This window comes from Peromyscus maniculatus, chromosome 7 (genome assembly GCF_049852395.1).
Source record: "Peromyscus maniculatus bairdii isolate BWxNUB_F1_BW_parent chromosome 7, HU_Pman_BW_mat_3.1, whole genome shotgun sequence".
NCBI lineage: Eukaryota > Metazoa > Chordata > Mammalia > Rodentia > Cricetidae > Peromyscus > Peromyscus maniculatus.
The window spans coordinates 42,817,961-42,830,436 of NC_134858.1; the positions used below are offsets into that span (position 1 = coordinate 42,817,961).

Sequence of the window (12,476 nt, forward strand, 5' to 3'; positions counted from 1 at the left end):
GCAAGGAAGAAAAAAAACAAAAGAATTTAGTTAGCTCAGAAAGGAGAAAGTCTTTGCTATCCTAATACAAATTGCTAGATTCAACAAGCATTTCCCAGTTCCAGAATGGGAAAACATCAATTGTTGGTAACATAATGTTGCCCTTCCCCCAGATCCAATTTCTTTTTCCTTGGTTAACACTTATTTAACGCTAAAAAAGAAGGTAATTAAAGCCATTTACTATAGGAGTAAAGATAAAGATTGGAAAAGACTCCAGGTTCTCTAAGCCACAGACGTCCCAGACAAAACCCAGAAGTGCTGCATAAGCAGAGGCGAGCCACCTCACTCCAGATGGGAATCTACAGAACACGGCTGGGACTGTCAAGCCCCACCCCGTCATCTCACTGTCTCCACTTTATCCCAGACAGGGAGGTGTCCCCATAGCTTCCTTGTTTCACAAACGAAAATCCAACATCCCATGATTATTCTGCAAATAATTTTGCACAGACATCTCACCCCAGTGCCTGTCTGGAGCTCACCCAAGGTCACCAAACAACTTGGTTGTGAACCAACTGCCTTAACCTTTGAAGGAGAGGATAGCTAGATTAGGAGACAAGAAGAATGGGAAGGGTGAGCACTCTGCAAGGCTGGTCTGTCATTGCTCAGTGGAGGCCAAGCCAGTGACAACAAAGGACAGTTGCTAGGCCCAGGGAAAATTCTATGAATTGTGCTTTTCTCTCCAGGAAATAGAGCAGACAGAAGATGGTGGGAGGAATGGAACCTGATTATGTTCTTGGACTGTGGATTTTACTGACATAAAACAGAATATCCTGTATACCTGATATCAATGTATAAATAATGAGCATTAACACAGTAAAATGTTCAATGAAAAAAATCAAACTATCAGAGTTACATTTTTTCCCCCTCAATCATTTTATCATTGGAGTGGCTAAAACAACACCAAAGCTTCTAGAGGCCCCTGCAAAGCAAGGCATCTGGTTGGACAGCAGGTGAGCACCAGGCTTCAATTCTGCATACATGAGCCTTACAGAAATGGACTAGAGGCTGAGCCAAACCAAAGCAGGATGGCCTTAGAGCAACAGCAGCTTTCTAAAATGGGTTAGACAACAATCCTATGCAGGAATCGTGATTTCAAGGCCAAATTAAATGTCATATTCCCTATAGTCTGCAACCCCAAAAAGAACTGCAAGATGAGGGGGAACAAGGGTATATCTGCATTATATACATACTTTCATTACGAACGTTTGAATACAGACTTTCTATACACACATTACCTATATAATAAAAATGTACACGGCATGAGTATATGTCACTGTATAAATATAGAGTTTTAGAAATCTTGAACCCGCGTTTCCTGTTCACATCGGTTTCTCCTCTTCTTCCTCCCCAGTCGGGTCCATCATTTAAGAGTTGGGCAAAAGGGACAAGTGTCATTTGTGTTGGTCTGGGCCCAGAATTTGATACACTGGAAAGAAAGAGACACACATATACCTCAGACTTGGCTGGGAAAAAAGTAAAGTTAGCAGAGAGTGCTATAAAGATCACGAGATCTAACTCTCAAAAGTTCTCACAAGGGCTGGATGGACTAGCAGGGCTGTTTCAGTGGGATCTCTCTGCATGTTATGTTAGTATGAAAATATGCTTGTGTAGGTGCATACATTAATGGAGGCCAGGGGATAACCACAGGTGTCTTTTTTTCCACCATTAAAAAAAATTTACTCCATGTATGAACGTGTGCCGCCAGGGCTTTTTCTTATCTAGAATGTAGGTGCTGGGCTGAGTGCCTGCCTTGCATACAGAAAGTCCTGGGTTTGAGCCAGAACACCACATAAACCAGGTATGGTGACACACACCTGTAATCTTAGCACATAGGAGGTGAGGGCAAGAGGATCAGAAGTTCAAAGTTAAAAAAAAGTTCAAAGTCATCCTTACCTACATAAGGAGCTAAAAGAATTTAGATGTTAGTACAGTTTTTACTTCTTGGAAAAACAAAATGAACAAAACAAACTGGTTAAGAAGAATCACCCTGCTGTTAGCAGGAGTCACTTGTGAGTCTGTCAGTGAAGATAACAGACAGGCCTTCAAACTATTCCGTTAATGGAGTTATTAATCTCATAATCAGGCCCCATCACTCCTGTCAGCTAAAGCAAAGCATAACCAAGAAAAAAGATTATCAGGGTTTAACTATGAACTGCATTTAGTCACCTACAGAAAATGGGATTAAAAGCTATGACATCCTAGCTGCAGATTCCGAACTCTACCGATGGTGAGTCCCCAAGTGACTAAAAACTTCGTAACTAAACATTAATGATGGGAATTAACCTAGTCAACTACTCCAGAGAAATGGCCTCAGCTGTGAGAGCAAGCAGAGCACAAGAACGAGCAGCAGGATCTACCTCTTTGTGCAGCGCGTGGGTGCAGGCCATCGGGTGCAGCTCACCAGGCTGGACAAGCTTCTGACACATCAGACACAGCTTACAGGTGGGTGGCGCCTGTGGGACAAGAAAGCTGGTCACAGCTGGCCAACCTCCGGATTACCTTGCCTGCTATGCCCATGACTCTATCCGATAGTTCCATGGAGCAAAACTATTCTTCAGCAAAAGAAATATGAGTCCAAACCTAGATTCTTGCCTAGAGTCTGTGCAGCATGTTCCCAGTAGGGCTGCCAACAACTCTGCTGTGGAGATAACGGTTTCCTCTAGCATTCTTACCTGTAACCCACTCCCTCCTCACCCTGCGCTTCTCCACATCCCAGTGTTAAAAGAAAAGAGTCTTACATGTGAAGACCTTCCAGGGTATGAAACTTGGGCAGAAGGCAAGAACATTGGGGTACTGATTTGGGCCAGAGGAGCAGGGTACAAAGCCCGGATCCGACCAAGTGGCTGTGGGTAGAAATAATTTCAGAGTGAGGGAAGAGAGTCTGAGCAACAGAGCATGTATCAAAAAAGAAACTGGGGCCAGCAGGATGGCTCAGTGGGTAAAGGTTCTTGCACGCAAGCCTAATGACCTGAGTTCAATTCCTGGAACTCACATGATAGAAGAAAATGGACTCCCACAAGTTGTCCTCGAACTTCCACACATGTACCCGTGAAAATACATCTCACTCACTCTCTCACACACACACACACACACACACACACACACACACACACACACAGAAAATAATAATTTTTAAAAAACAACAACACAAGAAGAAATCCTTCACTTTAAACGATGAAAAGAGCAGACCAGATACCGCTTGCTCTGATGCTCCTCACTCCCCGTTTTTCTGAAGTTGGCTTCTTCCTCAACCTCTCAGTAGGTCTAAGTTCTCTCCCTGTAGCTCCTCTTACCTGAGTGGTCGATGCCACCCGTTCATGCTCTGCCAGCCGTGCAGCTACCAGCTGGATTAACTCCTCCATGGTCAGGCCCGCCATGGTGGTACGTGCTGTCTTGATTTGCTGAAGAATGTTGGTCATCTGGGCCCTGAGAAAGAACATCCATCTTTATGGGGAACATCCCCCTAAGCTCCCTATTTCCAACCACAAATATTTCTCTGGCAGATACCTGAACTGATCCTTAAGAGCACTTACTTATTGCACTGTGGAAACCGAGTCAGCAGCTTTTCCAGGATCTTCTCCAGTTTGTCTACTGGTTGGGGCCGGGGAGTTTCAGTAGAAGCCTTAATCCCGCCCAAGCCTGGGGGAGGCGGGATGGAGGCAGCAGGAGGCATGTGTGGACCATGAGGGCTGACCAGGGAACCCAAGCCAGGGCTATTTCTCCCATGTGAGCCAGGAAGAGGTGGGGATGGTTGACTGGACTGGGAAAGGGCAGGGTTCAAGATTGGAAAAGACAAAGAGCGAGGATCTGCACTGGGCATGACCATAGGCATTGTGACCTGCCCAATAGAGAAGGGCATCCGAGGGGTCAGAGAGGGACTGGGCTGAAATACTTGAAGCATGAAATCTGCCTGCAAAGGGGAAGAGGTGGAGGACAAAAGAGATGGGGAGAAAAGATTAGGAACTGGAGCAAGGGATAAGGAGATGGTTCAGTTGGTCAAGTACCTGCCTTGCAAGTATAAAGACCTGAGTTCACATCCCAGTAGCCATGTAAAGGCCTATAGAGGGCATATATCTGTAACCCAATGATGTGGGGGGCAGAGTCAAGCAGATCCCTATAGCGGCCAGCCAGTTTAGCCAACCCTTGAGCTCTAGGTTCAGTGAGAGACCCTGTTTTAAGAAATCAGGCTGGGTGTAATAATACATGTCTTTAATTCTAGCACTAAAGAGGAAGAGGCAGGTGGATTTCTGTGAATTTAAGGACAGCCTGGTCTACATAGTCAGTTCCAAGCCAGCCAGAAATGCATAGTAAGACCCTGTCTTAAGAAAAAAAAGAATCTTAAAAGACAGCGACCTAAAGTTGATCTCTGGCCTAAATGCATAGGAACACATACACCCACACACGTACAAACATACCTGCAATGCACATGTGCACACATATACAAGCATGCATTCACACATACATTATATAAACATACACATAAAAATGTTTAGGAGCCTTTAATCCCAGCACTCAGGAAGTAGAGGCAGGCAGATTTATCTGTGAGTTCAAGGCCAGCCTGGTCTACAGAGTAAGTTCCAGGACAGCCAGGGCTACACAGAGAAACCCTGTCTCGAAAAACAAAGATAAACAAACAAAACCAAAAATATTTTAGGAGAGAAAACTGGGGCAGACATCAGTGGGCAGCTCTCATACTCCTGCACTAAATAGGGATTCCCCAATGTCCTCATAAGAAGAACAAGTAGACAACCCTGACTTCGCCTACCTCACAGAAGGGTGGGCTCAAGTCAGCACTCTTACCTCTGAGGGGGGCGGAGGCAGAGTTGGGGTAGGGATCTGAGGAAGGCTGCTCAGCTTAGCTCCATTCCTCACTAGCTGGATGTGACTATTAAACTGGTCCTGGAACAGGAAGGAGAAGATGATCCTTTAGGCTGAGAAAAGCTCTGGAGAAGGCACACAAGCTCGCTCGCTCGCTCGCTCGCTCTGTGCAGCAATGAACAAGGCAGTCCCCCTGCCTGCCGTCAGGAGGGCTGGAGCACGAACTGGGGCTGACCAAACCATCACCCTTAGCTACACTTACCCGAACATTCTTTTTCATTATCCGAACTCCATTCAGTCTTGTCTCCCACTCCTGTTTGGAACGAACTGTCTCCAGGGTTGGAGGAGTTGACCTTTCAAGAAATGAAGAATTCACAGAACTCAAAAAACAAAACAACAATCAATTCTTTTTTTCCCCCCAAGACAGGATTTCTCTGTGTAACCCTGGCTGTCCTGGAACTCACTCTGTAGGCCAGGCTGGCCTGGAATTCACAGAGATCTGTTTACCTCTACCACCTCCTGGGCAACAATCAATTCTTAATTCATGTAAAATACATACTTAGAAACGGTTTGGGCTAAAAAGCCTTGGTTCTGTGCTTGGTCCTTCAGAGTAACTGAAAGCAAGATGACAGTCCAGCACTCCTGCCTCCATTTCGTATGTGTTCTCCGCTTTGGAGCAGAGTACGCTTGACTCTACCTAGGCGTGTCACTCTCTCATTTGTTACTTAGTATTGCTTATCTAATCTATACCCTCCCCTTTTGGTGATAATGACACAAAGACAACTATCCTAAAATTGCAGTCTTCTTCCAAGGAACAACTGTCCTTGATAGGACAATCACCCAAGAGGGTAAGCCTGAACCCTAGAGTAGTAGTGGTGATCTTGTGGGAACCAGACAGATGCCCTTACGTGGTGACAACTAAAGGACTTCTTCATATCACCTCGCAGAACAAGAACTGAGACAAATATCAATAAGACCACATCTTGAGCCAGATTGGTTAATTATTTACCCCTCCTGCCCCTTGTCCCAGTTCCTCCATTTAAACCTGAAGTTCTGTGCCATGTGGTGCTGTATGCCTGTAAACCAAACATTCTGAAGGCAGAGGCAGAAGGATCGAGTGTTCCAGGCCAGCCTGGACTACACAAAATCCCATCTTCAACCCTAGACTAGACTGGAGTGATGATGGCTCACAGTTAATAGTGCTACTTCTTTGGCAGAGGAACGAAGGTTCGTTTCTAGCACCCACATTGAGCATCACACTACTGCTTACAGCTCCAACTGTGGGGGATCTGACACCCCTAGACCTGTCTGTGGGTACCTGTACACATGTGCATACAAACATTCAAACATACACACACCAAAATCAATAAAAATAGTCTTTTTAAAAACCTATATAAACAGATCAATCCAAAGCTCATGTTGGTACTCCAAAGGTCTCTTTATCTGTTCTTTCCAATGTGGCAACACTGATTACATGTTTTCTGCTTTTCACCATTACTGATCTCTTTAACAGGTATACTATGATGAGTGACTGAGCACAGCCTGCTAGGGCTGCCAGAGCCTGGGCTTTTGCCCTAAACTCCAGTTACACCCTGAGACACAGTTGTTGGGTAATGGTCCTTAAAAGAAGAGGTAGGAACAAGTGCTAGAGGAACCCAATAGTCTAAGTCATCTGCTTCACATAAATGATATCACCTTTCTGTCTGACAGGGTCTCCCATGTAGCCCATCCTGACCTGGAACTTTTGATCCTTCTGCCTCGGACACCTAAGTACTGGGATTACAGGAAAGTGCCACCATGACAAATATTTTAAGCCAAATATTTAAGAAAGGATCAACCACAGAGAGGGTTCTTGGCTGTCTGGAAATGCTATAGGAATCCTCCAAATCCTGTGGCAGACAGAGGAGAAACGGTCATGGAGGAAACAAAACTCCAAAGACCTACATTATGCTTGGACAGTTTAGCAGATGGTATTTACTCAAACAGAAGTACGATAATAGAAAGTGCAAAGCTATAAAAGGAGGAAAGAGTGAGGAAGTGCAGAACATGGAAGAGAAGTCTGAAACAGTTATGGATGCACACACAGTGACAGCCTCAGAGTCCTAGGCAGACTCTAGGCACACACAGCTGCGAGCCAGGCCTGCTAGCCTGGGCCTTAGAGGAGGCACCTACTTGAGGTAAGTCAGATGCAGCTCGGCTTCTTTTTCTGCTTCTTCCAGTTTCAGCACCAGCAACTCCTTCCGGCTCTCTAGTGACAGGATCTAAGGAACCCATGCATGCACACATTCATGTATATACACATGCGTGTTTGTGCACACACATACAGAGGGGTGGGGGGGTGGGGGGGAGGGAGAGAGAGAGAAAAAGAGAGCACTTTACAAACACAAACTACCTGTAATTAAAACAAGTACCTCCAGTCTTTTAAGTACTTTATCAAAACTATATAGCACCTGGGAGCACAAGACCAAGTCTTTGAAGACATTGTCTCTTCTTACCTCAGCCTTCCAAGCCCGCTCCGTCTCTTCCATAATGTTCCGATTGATTTCACCATCCTGGTTCTTGAGTCTATCCAGTTCCATTTCCCACACTTCTCTGTACAGTAAGAAGCCAAGAACAAGATTAAGGAAGCAAATGTAAGTTTGCTGAGCAACACCAAGGCAAAAGGAAAACCCGACTGTTCTGTGGGGGCTGCTACATGAAGCCTCACTCCCAGGATTCACTTTGGAGACAGACAAATGATGTGTAGAATAGCCTAAACTGCAAACAGGTCCAATAAGGGAAACGTTCCCTTCTCCACTTGCTCAAATAAAGTTACCCAGTGCAGGAAAGGAATATCTCTTAGAACCCAAACCTAGCTGGGCATAGTAGCTCATGTCTATAATCCTAGTTCTTGGAAGGCTAAGGCAAATGGATTGCTTTGAATTCCAGACCAGCCTAGACTTCAAGGTGAGACTCTGTCTCAAAGAAACAAAACCCCTCATAAGGCACAATGTTTCATGTATTTAGGGCATTCAAAACCTTTATGGTGTTCCTTTTATTTCTCAGTGTGTCTTTCAATGAGGGTAGTGGAGAACACAGGACCAAATGCTGGGCCAGGTAATACTCAACTTTAATGCACAATCAATCAATCATTTATCACTGGCTTACTGATCTCTGCATTTCCTAACTATAGTAAAATTCTTCAGAAGCAAAATGTGAACTGTGTATGGCAGGTGGCTCAGAATCTTGGTAATAATACTTGAGAGTTTAAGACAAGAGGGTCACTACAAATTTAAGGACAGTCTAGGCTACACACTATATTCTAGGCCAGCTTGGGCTATAGGATGAGATTCTGTCTCAAAAAAGAAAATATATTTCCATCATACTTAGCACTTCCCATTTTTATCCATTTCCTCCATTTTAAAATGCTTCCTGCCCCTAACTCCCATCGTTATGGTGTAATATGTTCAGGATTAAGGTGACCAACTGTTCTGATTTGCCTTGCACTGAAATATCTCCTAAGAGATGGGTCTTTCTGTGTTGCACTGGGACAGTTGACCCTAACACTCAGGACTGAAGAGGCCACTGTGGAACAGAGACAAGGGGAGAATTTTCTCATATTACATTTGACTGTAAGCTGGAAGCACAAATTACTCAAATTCACGAAAAGAACGGAATGAAATGTTTTAAGTTATCTTTGATGCTCTTTTTGTTTTGTTTTGTTTTTAGAAACAGGGCATCTCTGTGTAACAGCCCTGGCTGTCCTGGAACTCACTCTGTAGCCCAGGCTGGCCTGGACCTCACCGAGATCCGCCTGCCTCTGCATCCCGAGTGCTGGGACCAAAGACCTGCCATCTGTAGTCTTTTTCAGTTTTTTTTTTTTCAAACAGGGTCTCTATGCTGCCCAGATTGGACTTAAACTTAGAGCAATCCTCCTGTTTCAGCCTCCCCATTGCTTAAAGTGTGAGTCACCACGCCCAGCAAAAGGCAGCAATTCTCTTTTTAAATGTATTTATCTTATGTGTATGGGTATTTTGTCTGAATGTATGACTGTGTACCGTATCTGTGCCTGGTGTCCTTAGAGGCTCTGAAGTGGAATAACAGACATTTGTGGCCTGCCATGAACTGGAGTGCTCTGGAAGAGCAGCTGCGGAGCTCTCTCTCCAGCCCCAGAAGCATTTCTCCTACCAGAAGTGTCTAAGGCTCTTTCCCTTCACATAGTCTTGTTTATAACCCAATTCTCCACACATCCCCGCCCTCTATTTGAGATTCTGGGTATGTCTGCGACTTACACACTCATTCATTACTGACATCAATCTGCATATGCTTTCTATTGACAAGTTCTGTCCATCTAACAGACCTGAGTAGGGGAGCCATGTGGTCTCCAAACTAACTTGTCACAGGAAGAATTCTCTAGCAGTTCTTTAAAGGCTTATAGGTGGTTATACCTTCCTGACCAACACATAAGCTTCAAGTTCCAAAAACCCTCCAAAGCTAGAATCTTCTCACCATAAAAACATGTGGAATACGGCAGGGCATGGTAGTGCATGCCTTTAATCCCAGCACTTGGGAGGCAGAAGCAAGCGGATCTCTGTGAGTTTGAGGCCAGCCTGGTCTACAGAGTGAGATCCAGGACACAGGGCTACGCAGAGAAACCCTGTCTCTAAAAACACAAAAACAAACCAACAAAAAGAATATGTGGAATGTGCTAGGTGGTGGTGGCGCACACCTTTAACCCCAGCACTCAGGAGGCAGAGGAAGGATCTCTGTGAGTTCAAAGCCAGCCTGGTCTACAGAGTGAGTTCCAGGATAGTCGGGACTACACAGAGAAAAACCTATCTCGGAAACAAAACAAAACTAAACAAAAACCCCCAAAACATCATGACCATAAGCTTCCACTTCCACATCATGATCCATCACTGAAAGAAGTTAGGGCAAGAGCTGATGCAGAAGCCATGGAGGAGTGCTGCTTACTGGTTTGTTCCTCATGGCTTGCTCAGCCCACTTTCTTATAGCATTCAGGACCATCTCCCAGGGATGGCTCCACCAACAATGGGCTGGGTCCTCCCACATCAATCACTAACTGAGAAAATGCACTACAGACCTGCCTACAAGCCAATCTTATAGAGGCCTTTTCTCAATTGAGAGTCCTTCTTCCCAAATGACTCTAGCTGTGTCAAGCTGACATAAAACTAGCCAGTATTGTTATAGAATAGTCTTTTTGCACACTGTGAAGATATGTTGCTCTCATTGGTTTAATAAAGAGCTAAATGGCCAATAGTTAAGCAGGAAAAGGTTAGGTGGGACTTTCAGACAAGTAGAAAGCTCAAGGATGAAGAGGACAGAGTTGCCAGGAGAAGCAAGATAAACATGCCATGTTAAAAAAGGTACTAAGTCACATGGTAAAATGTAGATAAGAAATATGGGTTAATTTAAGTTGTTAGAGCTAGTCAGTAATAAGCCTATACTATCGGCCAAGTATTTACAATTAATAAAAAAGTCTACTGACTAAGTATTTATAATTAATAATAAACCTCTGTGTGGTTATTTGGGAGTTGGCTGACAGGACAGCCTATCAGTACATACACCCAAATAAATATGTGTAATAAAATTTTTATTAATGAGGCTGGAGAGATGGCTCAGCAGTTAGTAACACTAGCTGCCTTTCCAAAGGAGCTGAGTTTGGTTTCCAGCACCCACATGTTAGTTCACAACCATCTAATTCTGATTCTAGGGAATTTGCCACCCTCTTCTGGCTTCCCAGGCATCAGATATACAAGTGATTCACAGGAAAGATACCCATACATATAGAACCAAATTAAAATTAAACAAATGGGGAAGTTCCTGAATAGTGATAAAAAGTACTCAGCTTCCTTATATGTTACCTACACTATAACATAACCATCAGATTTTCAAATAACCCATCATATAAAAGACACATACAAGCTGGGCAGTAGTGGCACACGCCTTTAATCCCAGCACTTGGGAAGTAGAGGCAGTTGGATCCTTGTGAGTTTGAAGCCAGCCTAGTCTACAGAGTGAGTTCCAGAACAGCCAGGGAACACACAGTAAGTAAATAAGTGTGGGAAAAAAAAAAACAAAAAAACAAAAAAACCAAACCAAAAAACACCACACACACCAGTTCCCTACTTTTGGCAAAATACAATCATTAAGTGTTTTATGGCTTTTGATTTTGCCCAGGCCTCACTCTGTAGTCCAGACTGGACTAGAACTTGCAGCCATCCTCCTGCCCCAGCCACCCAAGTGCTGGGAGTGGCCATGTGAGCTGCAATGCTCAGCTGAATTTTAAAAATTTGTTTAATTTCTTTCAATCCTACACTTCCATTATTTCTCATGTGTAGTTTTTAGATATCAGTGGTTGAAATTAATAAATTCAATCATATTGTACAATCCTGGCTTATTACAGGTCTTGATATGTTTAAATATTTTTAAAAATGAACTTTGTTCTTTATCATAGAAGCCACACAAATTATAAAAATAATTTAATATAGAGACCCCCAACTGTATTATTTATATGATCCTAGACAAGTTATTTAATTTTTGTAGACATCATTTTCTCCATTTATAAAAACAAGTGTTTGCATCATGGCTTTGATGAGAAAGATACCTAAGAAAGCACATGTAAAGAATTAGTCATGAAGCTGGGCGGTGGTGGCACATCCCTTTAATCCCAGCACTTATTTATCCCAGGATTTATTTATTTTATTTCTTACGTGTAGTGTATCATTGTTTTGTCAGCATGTATGTTTGAACACGGAATTCTTGCAGTGCCCAGGAAGGCCAGAAGAGGGCGTCAGGTTCTCTGGCACTGCAGTTATAAACCAGTTAGGTGCCTGCCGTGTTGGTGCTGGGAACAGAACCCACACCCTCCAAGAGCAGCAGTGTGTGTCTGTAATCTTATCAATTTTTTGTGGGGGGTGGTCCTTTGAGACAGAGGATCAAAGGCGTGTGCCAGCATCGCCTGGCCTATCACGACACTCTCATATGGAGATGGGAAGGAGTCCCTGGAAGCTTATAGGCTAGCTGGCAAAACAACAAAGAGACCCAGTCTCAAGCAAAGAGGGCAAGGACTGAGACTCTTAAGTTGTTCTCTGACCTCCACATCCATGCAGTGGCATGAACACATGTACACACAGATACACACTAAGATTTTAAAAAATTAGAAACAAAACAAAAACAACAATTAAAGACAAAACAAAACCTGTGATTTGAAATGGCTGCCCAGGACTGGAGAATTGGCTCAGTGGTTGAGAGCACTGGATGCTCTTGCAGAGGACCTGGGTTCAGGTTCCAGCACCCACATAGTGGTTTAAATCATCTATAACTCCAGTTCTGGAGGATCTGATGCCCTCTTCTGACCTCCATGAGAACCAGGCATGCACCTGGTACACAGATACACATGCAAGCAAAATACTCATATATAGGAAAAAATAAATAAATCTAAAATTTTTTGTCTTAAAACAAAGTGGCTGTCCATGATGCAGGTCTATTATTACTGACTTAAGTATTTCCTTGTTGCCAGATGATGGTGGCACACACTAATCCCAGCATTCGGGAGGCAGAGGCAGACTGATCTCTGTGAGTTGGAGGCCAGCCTGGTCTACAAAGCAAGTTCCAGG

At 43.9% G+C, this 12,476-nt stretch overlaps 1 protein-coding gene across 9 annotated transcripts in view; it reads right to left on the reverse strand.

The window, feature by feature from the left end:
• The window catches only part of Rnf214 (ring finger protein 214), a 37,919-nt gene continuing 25,443 nt past the window's right edge, over nt 1–12,476 (reverse strand). For 5 of the 9 annotated variants that reach the window (XM_076576183.1, XM_076576187.1, XM_076576184.1 and 2 more), the window contains exons 7-14: nt 7,353–7,449; nt 7,030–7,118; nt 5,120–5,210; nt 4,840–4,938; nt 3,573–3,949; nt 3,333–3,465; nt 2,397–2,492; nt 1–1,465 (exon numbers count right to left, since the gene is read on the reverse strand). In XM_076576183.1, coding sequence (XP_076432298.1) covers nt 1,400–1,465; nt 2,397–2,492; nt 3,333–3,465; nt 3,573–3,949; nt 4,840–4,938; nt 5,120–5,210; nt 7,030–7,118; nt 7,353–7,449 — 1,048 coding nt within the window. In that variant the 3' untranslated portion in view covers nt 1–1,399. Of the gene's footprint in view, nt 1,466–2,396; nt 2,493–2,777; nt 2,883–3,332; nt 3,466–3,572; nt 3,950–4,839; nt 4,939–5,119; nt 5,211–7,029; nt 7,119–7,352; nt 7,450–12,476 lie in introns of all 9 variants that reach the window. The other 4 variants (XM_076576182.1, XM_076576186.1, XM_076576181.1 and 1 more) reach the window with 1 other exon arrangement.